This window comes from Mus caroli, chromosome 5 (genome assembly GCF_900094665.2).
Source record: "Mus caroli chromosome 5, CAROLI_EIJ_v1.1, whole genome shotgun sequence".
Classification (NCBI taxonomy): Eukaryota; Metazoa; Chordata; class Mammalia; order Rodentia; family Muridae; genus Mus; species Mus caroli.
The window spans coordinates 141,848,001-141,859,415 of NC_034574.1; the positions used below are offsets into that span (position 1 = coordinate 141,848,001).

General features: G+C 46.3%; 1 protein-coding gene across 4 annotated transcripts in view; it reads left to right on the forward strand.

The window, feature by feature from the left end:
• Positions 1-11,415, forward strand: part of Mtus2 (microtubule associated scaffold protein 2) — a 346,971-nt gene that overhangs the window by 307,215 nt on the left and 28,341 nt on the right. For all 4 annotated transcript variants that reach the window (XM_029477860.1, XM_029477861.1, XM_029477862.1 and 1 more), the window contains one exon: positions 7,216-7,282. In XM_029477860.1, the coding sequence (XP_029333720.1) occupies positions 7,216-7,282 (67 nt within the window). The remainder of the gene's footprint in view (positions 1-7,215; positions 7,283-11,415) is intronic.

The window sequence follows — 11,415 nt, forward strand, 5'->3', positions numbered from 1 at the left end:
TGGCCCAAGTCATATGGTTGGTGCCTATTATTAGCACTTACACAGACCAAGCTAGAACTATGGGAGAAGGGCTATGGGAATGGCTCAGGAGTTAAAACCACTTGGCTCTTCTTGTAGAAGACCTAGGTTTACTTCCCAGCACCTACTTTCAGGTGGCTCGCAACTGCCGGCGATTCTAGCTCTAGGGGATCTGACACTTCGGGCCTCCGCAGACACCTGCATTCACATGCTTGTACATACACATGTACACGTAAGTAAATACGATATAGGTAGCTCATTTTTAAAAATATAACAAAGATTATTAAGAGTCCTTAGGCATAGACAGACAGACACACACACACATACACACACACCAGGTTTAGAAGCATGCTCAAACTACAGTGAATTTACTCATCTGTCCTCGGTACCTCTTACAGACAAACAAGAATTCTTCCAGTGAGTTTCACAGAACAGGATCTGAAGTTACAAAGAAAAAAGACTATGGGTTCATCTGGTAGGGTAACAAAGGTTCCCAGAAGCCCCCAGTGCCATCTTGTATCACTGTTCCTCTTGACCTCTGCCTAAGACCTTCCCTTCATAGACGCTTTTTATTTCTCCTCTGGCCTCAGTTTAAATCTCCCAAGACATCCTGACCTCCTGGGCTACCTCACACTCTGCTATAATTGCTAGTGTACCAGCGTACTCTGAGATACTGGTTTCTTGGAGGCCAAAGTGCCATTTGCCTGGCACACAGTAGGCACTCAGTTAGTGTCTGGTAGTGTATAAGCTTTCTGATTCAGTGGAGGGGAAGCCATCCAGAGACACTGGATACAACCTTAGTTTTATGGATTTGTTGCTCATTCAAGAAGGGGCGTGGATGGATGTGATGTTAACTAGGAGAGACTTTTTCACTTCCTATTTCCACCAGGTCTATAAGGTAGTGTCAGCCATCCGAACAGATAACACCAGACTAAGCAGGTTAAGGTAACAGAGTGTGGCAGACTGGCTTGAGGCTTGGCTACTCGTCCAGTTGTTTGTTGTTGCAGGGATGAGTGGCTTCTATGCTCCGCCAGGTGTATTTAGCTAGAAAAGAGGGACGGCCAGATTCTCAGAAGTCTGTGGCATGGTGTCTTAGTCAGGGTTTCTATTCCTGCTCAAAACATCATGACCAAGAATCAAGTTGGGGAGGAAAGGGTTTATTCAGCTTACACTTCCACACTGCTGTTTATCACCAAAGGAAGTCAGGACTGGAACTCAAGCAGGTCAGGAAGCAGGAGCTGATGCAGAGGCCATGGAGGGGTGCTGCTTACTGGCTTGCTTCCCCTGCCTTGCTCAGCTTGCTTTCTTATAGAACCCAGGGCTACCAGCTCAGGGATGGCACTACCCACAATGGGTCCTCCCCCCTTGATCACTAATTGAGAAAATGCCTTACAGCTGGACCTCATGGAGGCATTTCCTCACCTGAAGCTCCTTTCTCTGTGATAACTCCAGCTCGTGTCAAGTTGACACACAAAACCAGCCGGTACACATGGGGAGCCAAGCCTTCAAAGACTGTCCAGGGGAGTAGACCTTCTATGATGTTTCCTGGCCCCTGATCATCTTGGGTTCCACATTTAAGATCATGTATCACACTGAAATAACAGGAAAGCCAGGACTGCGAAGGGGAGGTATGTGATGAAATGGGAGATGATGCTAAGAAGCCATGAACACTGACTTGAGGAGAACTGAGTGCTCCACAAGTTTCTATTTGAAAGGAAGCCTGTCTTAGACTAAACAGTCACCGGAGAGGAATGGCCTTCGTGGGCTCTGAGGTGCCTGGACTCTGTCACCAGGACAGTGTGGGTGGTTGATGCATCTATATTTAGCCCTCTTGAGTGAACACAGACATTCACATGCTTGGCACCAGTGAGGAATTTTCCACACATTCCCCATTTAGGAATGTGCTGGTCTGACCCCCTCCTGTCCCAATCCTCCCGGCTTACCGTCATCCAGAGAACGGTGTAAAGAGTGATGTGAAATCATTGCAGGACTCTTTAAGAGTCCCCGGAGACTAAGGGCCTCTCATGATCAGGACTTCTGCTGGCCTCTGTGGTTCCATGATGGGTCGGGGGCTGGCTCATCAAATTGAAAACCAATGGAAGTGGTCATTGGTGTTCACCTAGCCAACGCCGATCCTAAGGTCACCACGATTGACACTGCCCACCGCAGCTGTCATGATGTCATTCTGGTTTGGCTTTCAGGAAACGCACAACAGCTCACTTGGTGCATAAGTCAGAAGGGTTGATGTCATTTCGAAATCAAGCACTTAAGGAAGGAAGGATCTTACCAGAACAGGCAAAACAGCCAGGTTGGCCTTGGCGAGCTAAGGCTGAGCAGAGCCAACATCTTCAGCAGGAATGTGTCCAGGGACATCAGAAAGGTTCATCTCGAATTGATGGGGGGTGTGTGGGGGGGAAGCAAACAGCTACCCTATCTGGAGATACAAGCCCCCCAGAAGGATGAGCTAAAGAGGCATCAAACACTGGAAATGTCCCAACATGCAACCCGAAAGTAAATTTCAAGGACAATCACGGGTAGTGTAAGCTGACAGGATGGAGGCAGAGGTCAGGGGCTGTAGCTAGAGAATTTTCCACAGAGCCAGATCCGGTGGCAGCTGGCTGCCTCTCCTCAAGTTAGATGTGAGAGGGTTACATGACCAAGAATGCAAAATCCAACCCATGTCCAGCCCGGCTCTTGAGGTCACACCGACGTGGGGAGAGGTAGGGAGAACCTTGGTGTGTATGCTGTTTGATAATTGGGCCCTGGGTTGAAACGCCTGGGTTTTCCATTTCTAAGGCAGCTGGTCCCTTCATCACAGAGCCTCTATTGCCTCCGCATAAATAGAAAAAAAGTCCAGGGATCATTAACAGTACTGGTGCGCCTCAGAATCTGGAGTTTCTACAACCACAGTCCTGTAGTAGTCAATCAACTTGGTCTCAATCAATCAACCATGCATCCGAAATCAATACTAGAAGCACACAACATTTTGGTCTTTTTTTTTTTTTTTCTTGTTTTGCTTTGTTTTTTGTTCTTTGAGACAGGATTTCTCTGTGTAGCCCTGGCTGTCCTGGAACTCACTGTGTAGACCAGGCTGGCCTCGAACTCAGAAATCCGCCTGCCTCTGCCTGCCAAGTCCTGGGATTAAAGGTGTGCACCACCACTGCTCAGCTGGTCTTTTTGTTTTTGTTACCATTGTTCCCTGGATAGTATAGAGTAACAACTATTCATAACGAATTTATACCATATTCAAGATTATTAACAATGGAGAGTTGGTTTCAAAGTCTAGGTCATTGGTTCTCAACCTGTGGGTGGAGACCCATTTGGGGGTTGCATGTCAGATATACTGCTCATTAGATATTTACATTAAGTTTCATAACAGTAGCAAATTATAGTTATAAAGTAGCAACAAGAATGAGTTTATGGTTGGGGGGTCACCACATGAGGAACTGCATTAAAAGGCCACAGCATTAGGGAGTTTGAGTACCATTGCTCTAGGAAAATCAGAATAGGATCTCTGTACACGTGGCACTGTTTTATATAAAGGACTTGAGTATACATGGATTCGGGTATCCTGGTTAGGATGGTTCCTATAATCAGCTCCTACAGATACAGAGGGATGGCTGTGTTTAAAGGCGTGGGGAAAGGAGGCAATTGTTCTGTGTGTGGCTAGTAGAAAATGTTTGGTAGAACTTAGCATCAGGAACCTTTATTAGATAGCAAATAGTCTTTATGTAGACTGTTCAGAAACTTGGTCATTTCCCTTCTGGGGTGGGTTCCTTACTTCCAGTCAGGGCTGCTTGCTGTGATTTGGGGGATCCCACCACGGGACGGTGTTGTATCCATCAGGTGCTGGCTACAGTGGGAAGCCAAGGAAAGCACTGGCTTTGGGTCTGCAGTTGGAGAGAGTAGATTCTGATAGTTCCTTTGTTCTCAGCTCAATGCTGTCTGAGTCTTCATTGACAGATGCCTTTCTTGTGCTATCCCTTGACTGATGGGATGCACTCAAGATTTGAGTTCTCTGGCTGCGTTTGCAAAGTAATGGTTGTGACTTTTCCACGTTGTCCTTTAACATAGTACTTTTCTTACTAGTCTTTTTTTTACAAAGCAACTACTGAAATGACCCCTCTCCAAAGTACTAGATTGTTACAAGATGGTTGTCAAGTGGTTATAGGTTATAGGTGATAGTTAGAACAAGTGTAAAAACAAACAAACAAAAGTCCTAGGGGCCAGAGAAATGGCTCAGTGGTTAAAAGCACTGGCTGCTCTTTTAGAGCTCCTGAGTTTAATCCCCAGCACCCACATGGTGGCTCACAGCCATCTATAAAGGAGTCTGATGCCCTCTTCTGGCATGCAGCTGTACTTGCAGACGAGTACTTAGACAAAAAAAAAAAAAAAAAAAAAAAAAAAAAAAAAAAAAAAAAAAAAAAATCCTGGGATCAGTTTGATAGTTACAAATTAAAACCACAGGAAACCATGGATCAGTAACACCACCTACCACCTATGAAAGCACTATTGCTGTATTGCATCTGCTAACTCCACTGACCCCCATTGCAACCCCATGCAGTAGTCCCGATATTTGATGTGAAGTCTTCTGAGGATTAGGAAGTCTATACACTCTGTGGTATGATTGCTCCCTGAATTCAGCGAAAGCAAAACGGCTGTGGGCTGAAGGAACGACCAAGCTCCCTGAACAACCTGGGGAGCCTTCATTGCTTTGTACTGATGTAGCAAAATGTATCCAGCCACAGAAGTTTATGTCTCAGAGCTGTGAGACTGAGAAGCAACACCAAGGCAGGGACAGCATCCCACAAGGGCCCACACTCTCAGAGATGACCCCTTCTTCTCTCGATTATGGAGGAGGTATGATACCTTTGCCATGAGCTTGCTCACACTACATAGTAACCGGGCCACCAAGCTACTTCTCCAGCTTCCTATGTATGACAACAGAGTTTCATTCAAGCATTACAAATATCATAGCATTACCTTCGGATAACCCAAGGCTCTCCCAGGAGCCCACAGCCAACCTGTGCTACCTCAGTCGAGATCAGTGGTTCTCAACCTTCCTCTGGCTGAGACCCTTTAATACAGTTCGTCATGTTGCGGGGACCCCCAACCACGAAATTATTTTTGTTGCTACTTGACAACTGTAATTTTGCTACTGTAATGAATTGTCATGTCAATATCTGTGTTCTCCAATGGTCTCAGGTGCTGTGAAAGGGTCATTGGACCCCCAAAGGATCTTGACCCTCAGGATGAAAACCGCTGATCTAAGCGGTTTTCACTCAAGCACAATTGTGCGAATTGCCTCTAGTCCCACAGAGCTCAGATCCATGAGAGGCGCTGCTGTGTTTCAGTTTTCTGTTGTTCTTGTCAGGGTCCATTACTGAGTGGATCGTTGGGAGCCTCCTCATGAGTGTTTCTTTACATGGAGGTCGAGCCAGCCTGACCTGTGTGCGTTATTAAACCTCATGGTACCTCAAATGAAATGAAAATGCCATCTCTTCTTTCTATTTTTACTAGTTTTTCAGCTAGCCACTGTCTTAGTTGGCTTTCTGCTGCCATGATAAACGATGACCAAATGCACCTTGAGGAGGATGGAGTTTATTTGGCTCACGTGTCCCGATCACTCCATCACTGAGCAAAGTCAAGGCAGGAACCAGAGAGATACATTGCGCATTGGCTTGCTCCCCATGGTCGTCTCAGTTCCCAGTCTTAGACAACGCAAGACCATGTACCCAGGGATGGTACTACCTACCATAGGCTAGGCCCTCCCATGTCAATCAATCATCAATCAATCAATCAATCAATCAAGAAAATGTCCCCACAGACACACCCATCTGCCAGTCTGAAGGAAAGAATTCCTCAGCTGAGGTTCCCTCTTCCCAGGTGACCCTAGTCAAGTTGACAAAGAAAACTAACCATGAAAAGCAAGGGTGGTCGGTAATGAAGGAGCATTACTGACCTTCCAATGCTGTAACAAAATACCTGGCATAATTAACTTAGAAACAGAAAAGGGTAGCTAGTGCTCACCTCTGGAAGTCCTAGGCTTCAATCAGATGGACCATTGCGTTGGGCCTCCTGAGGGCTTAATGGATGGCACTAGTGGGGACCTTGAGGTTGTGGCTGAGAAGAGGAAGAGGCCAGGATCCCATTGGCTTCTTAAAGGGCACACCCAGTGACTTACAGACCTCCCGTGAGACCCCACCTCTTAAAGATTCATGGTGCCTCCTAGTTGGGGGAATCAAGCCCATGGACCTTCGTGGGACACTGAACATGCAAACAACAGTCAACTATCCCAAGGCCTGGAAGATACCCGTGTTAGGTGTTTGGTCCATATTTTAGCCAAAGGAAATCTCTCTGGAACCCAGTTTGCATTACATGTACATCCTGTTGATTGACGGGGACTTTCTCTGAAGAGCTCACATCTCTGATTTATGAGTAGTATTTCCTTATTATTGGCAGTAAAATCTGAAGAATCCATCTGTGGTGACTCATAAACGTAGATTGCATATGTGGTATGTCTTCAGGTGCTTAACTGTTTTATGTCATGGAATGTAATTGATATAAAAACAAGCAGTCATTGCATTACAAGTGGCTTTTTTTGCCCTAAATAATACTTCTAGCATAGAGTACCTCCTATGGCTGGAGTAATGCCCAGGGTGGATCAAAACCCATAGAAACCTCACTGTAAGATGCTATGACAGACAGAAATGTTTCATACCAAGGCTTCGGTCCTGATTTCCATTATTCATTAGATAACTAACCAGTAATGGACAAAAGCGTAAGCTTAAGGGAATAATTAGTTTTAGAAAAATAAGCACGTGTGTGTGTGTGTGTGTGTGTATTATCATAAGCTGTTTCATTGTCAAGAATCTCTTACTATCATAAAAATTGAATGAGAATCTGTAGTATATACTAATACATGCAGTACATTCATGTGTAGCAGAGACATACTTAGAATTATTCCAGGATGGTGTAACAGTGTGATTCAGAGAAAAGATGGCTGTGGGTGTTATTATATATTAATGACACAAATGGATGAGTCTGACTTGGTTCTGTTATGATTTATATAAAGAAAACGGTCCTCCCCTTCAGGGCTAGACTTACTTGCTTAATGTGATTTATTTATTAGACATGTGACGATGCTTTTGTAGCACAAAACTAGACGACTCTCATTATCCTTTTTATTTTTTTCAGAGCGAAAGAGCCCTTGCAAAAGAAAAGGAGCTGTCAATCGAACTTGCCAACATCAGGGATGAAGTTGGTAAGTAGGGCACCTAACATGAAGACCATTTACCAATCTAGAGGTGGGCGGGGCCTACATGAAGACCATTTACCGATCTAGAGGTGGGCGGGGCCTGGGAGAAAGAAACCTAAAATTGAGGCGGCCCATGCGATAGATGACTTTATTCAGAGCATCGGACAATTTATGCTCTGAGGGTTAAAAAGTGCCACATGAGTAACGTTCTCATACGTGCAAACTATATATAACCACAAGGACAAGCTGTAAATGTCAAAAGCATCTTTTCATGGAGGCCTATAAACTAATAATATCCAGTTGTAATGAATAATCTAAAGTAAACTCACTCCTATCTGCTACCCCTGGGAGGAGCAGGAAATCGTGCCAAGAACAAGTCATGATTCTTAAAGAAACTGCAGCCAGAAGACTCTTGTCTTGTTTTTCTGGAGTTTTCTCACAAGCACTCAGAATTCCCCTCGAAGGACTCTCTATTCTTGCGCTGTGATCTGACGAAGACCATGAAGAATGTCTTCCCCCGATGTCTTGAATGTGTAACAAAAGCCACTGTGTTTCCTGTAATGAGCCAAATCAAACCTGTCTGGACCAGCGAAGCAAGCATCCTTCCATCCAGCACAGTGGTAGGCTAGAGCCTCACAGGGAACCATCATTCTTGCAGGTCTGTTATTACAGAGACAGTTTCTCCAGGTTAGCATTGAGACTAATCAGGTCTTGACTGTTCTTCACAGATGGCCACACGCACATCAGTCTCTATCACGGGCTTGTGACAAGCGGCCCTCCCCCTGGGCACCTCCAAGGGTTGGATCAAAATCATGAGGGATCATATTGAAACGTGTAATTTAGCTCATGGGATGGCCAAGTACACTCAGAGACTTTGCCAAAATAAGGACGATCCCCAGGCCCCTGCAGTGTGATAGGAGGCAGGCTTCCCCTCTGGAAGGGGGGTACTGACAAAGGCATTTGCTGTGTCCCACCCCTCCCCACCATTCCTTTTACCTTCTTTTTCTTCAGGACTAGGGATTAAACCGAGTGCTTTGTTAATGCCAAGTAGCCACTAGACCGCTGAGCTACAGACATTGTAAAATGTTTTATTAGAGACAGGATATCATTAAGTTACCCAGAGTGATCTTGAACTCACTCTGCAGCCCAGACTGGCCTGAAATAGACAACTCTATTACCTCAGTTTTCTGAGCAGTTAGACCTACAGGCCAGTGTCGTAAGGCCCCGCTATGTTCTCCCTTCCGGACGCCATTTTTTTTTCTCTTGCCAACCTACTATTCTGTGTCCCCAGAAGTCAGTTAGCAAAGTCTAAGCATGGTCTTTTCCCATTGGGTGGTTCTGTTCATGAGCCAGCATTTACCCTCTACCTCACGTGACCTTGGAAGCCCATCTGTCTGTGCAGGTGTGACTTCCCATCAGGCTACCCTTGGCAGGTGGCTGGCCACACAGATTGTCCGTAGTCCAGCCTTCTCTAGGAGTTATGGGTTCTCAGGTGAGCAGGGGACAGACAGGGTAGTCAGCTTCAGTTGTAGCTTTCCCTATTCTCCTTTTTATGTATTATCCCTCTTCTGAGAGCTTTGTGGCTTCCTTTCTCATTGAAATGGCTCAGGAGTGGTTATTTCTCCTCTCTAAGGACAGCCAGACCCTTTGAGAACAGGACAAATAGCCCTGTTCTATGTCTGCCCTACCTCCAGGGGACCCACAGCAGCAGGGTCCCCACCCCAGGAGCTGGAGGACATAACCCAGACATAGGTTTAACTGAGTGAGGCTAGCAAGGCAAGCCCTTGACTAAGCTTGTGAGGGATGCTCTTAAGAACCTGAGGCTCATGGGATTGGTGCTGACGTTATTAGACAAGCAGCCACCAGAAAAGGAAAAGTGACTGAAAGTCTCCTTGTTTCCTTCAGGCTCCCTGCTGAAAAAGTGTCACCCTCTTATTTTGTTGTCACCGTTTCCATGGAGATTGAATCTCCTTCCTTGAAGTCATCAACTTCTCTTCCAGTTAGCTACTACAGGGTCTTACTGCACAGACTGTCGGCTGCAGTCCCTGCTGCATGGGCAGCAGAGGGCGCCCTTGCTGGGGTCAAGAGCTGGTTTTATACCCTGCTGAAAAGGTCTTGTTAGGCATTCTCTGAAGGAGCCCTGGGTTCGCCCAGATGACATATTGTGCTCACCCTTCCGAGAGACCTTCCCACAGGTGACCTGCCATGAGTCTCTAAAAGAACATTCTTCCATGGACAGATAGAATCTACATTATAAAAAAGGGCATTTTTTTTCTTCTCCAAATCTAACTGCCAAGATCTCCCTCCTCCATGTCACTCGGCCCCTGATCTCAGAGAATCTGGCCCACACTATCCTGCAGGCCAGCTCCTGGGTGACAGGACCTGAGGACAGCTGTGAACCTTCAATTGCAACCCAGTCTCCCAAGATTACTCCTTGCTAGGTATTGTGGAGGCAACTTAGGGGTAGAGATAAGGGTAGAGTTTCAAAAAGTTCTGATTCATAGTGTCAACCACCTCATCAAATAGACCCTTCACAGTGACACTTGGCAAGCAGACATGACTTAAACTCAACTTCGTGTGTCCTAACAACTCACTGGCCTTGTTTAAGAAGCCATGGTTACCTGGGAGAGAAATGTTTGGGCTGTTGGCGGGCATAGCTCTCCAACCTTACACTCGGGTTGGGTAATACCAGCCCCTGGGCCCTGTTTCACAGTGATTATCACTCTGTGCTCTTTATCAAAACGACAGCTGAAGCCCGGGCTCATGAGATATGCTATCATAGAGAAGCATGAGGTATGACTAGTGCCGGGCAAATGTCAAGGAATAAACAAGTGCTTCCCAACACTGGGGTGACCTTGGAGCTTTTAGGGGATCCTGCAGGGCCCCTTGGGTTGTCTGTAGTAGCTCACTGTCGGGCTTAGCACCATTCCCCTCCCTGGCTAAGAGGTTGGAGTATGAAGATGGATCTTTGGGGATCTAGGAACTGAAGTTACTGATAAGCCCTCCTTCATTCAGAGTGAACCAGCCTGATCAGTGTGCACCGTACCTCGTAGTTTCCTTAAATGAAATTCAAACAAACTTAAGCAAAAAAGTTGCCTCCCCTGACCGCCGTCTGGCTAGGTTTTACAAATAGCTACCATCCTGGTTGATTTTCTGTTGCTGTGATCAACACCATGACCAAAAGCAACCTGGGGAGGAGAGGGTTTGTTACAGCTTCCAGCTTATAGCCCTTCATCAAGAGAAGTCGAGGCAGGAACCGAAGCAGAGCCCATGGAGGACTGTTGCTCACTGCCTTGCTTCCAGGCTCATGTTTAGTACCTTTCTTATACAGCTTATAGGTCTATCTGCCTAGAGATGGTACCGCCCACAGTGGACTAGGCGCTCCTATGTCAATCATTAATCAAGAAAATGCCCACAGGCCAGTCTGATGAAGGCATTTTCTCAGTTCCCCCTTCCCAGATGACTCTAGCTCATAGCAAATTTATAAAATAAACAACTTCCCTAGTCAATAAGCTGTTAGGACACACACCATGAACAGACACACTATCCTAAGGTGTGAGGAAAACACTGTGGGATTTGATCCTCTGTGGAGTTCTTGTGTGAATGATACCCCAAGATGCAGAAGCGTCTCCTAAACAGGAGTATATGTGCAGCCAGTTCCAGGCTCTGGGGCTCCGGTGACTAACAGGAAGAGTTGGCTTGACCTTTCTGACCTTCAGATTCCTCCTCTTCATCAGCCAATTCCAGAAGAAGCCGGTGGCAAGGAGCTCTGCCGAGGTGCAGCAGCTAGCATACAAAGACAGAGAGCAGAGTTCTCTTCTGCAGGTTGAATGTCTCCTCGGAGAGATATCTGGCCTCCTAGGAGCAGGTTTTGGGTTGAGGGCAGTCCATCTGATGCGCTTGGATTGGGTGTGCCACTGCCTTTAGCAATCTCCAGAAACGTCTCAGTGCGGCTGGATCTGTACCCAGTTTAGGCTTAAGTCACTTGATTTCTGCATTAGCGCTCAGAATAGAAGCAGGATTCATCTGCCAAAGAGGAGGGAGAAACAAACCCAGGAAAAGACAAAGCACAAGTCCCGGGCAGCCCCGTGGCTGGTCCATTCACCTGGGAGCCCTGTGATTGGTCCATTCACCTGGGA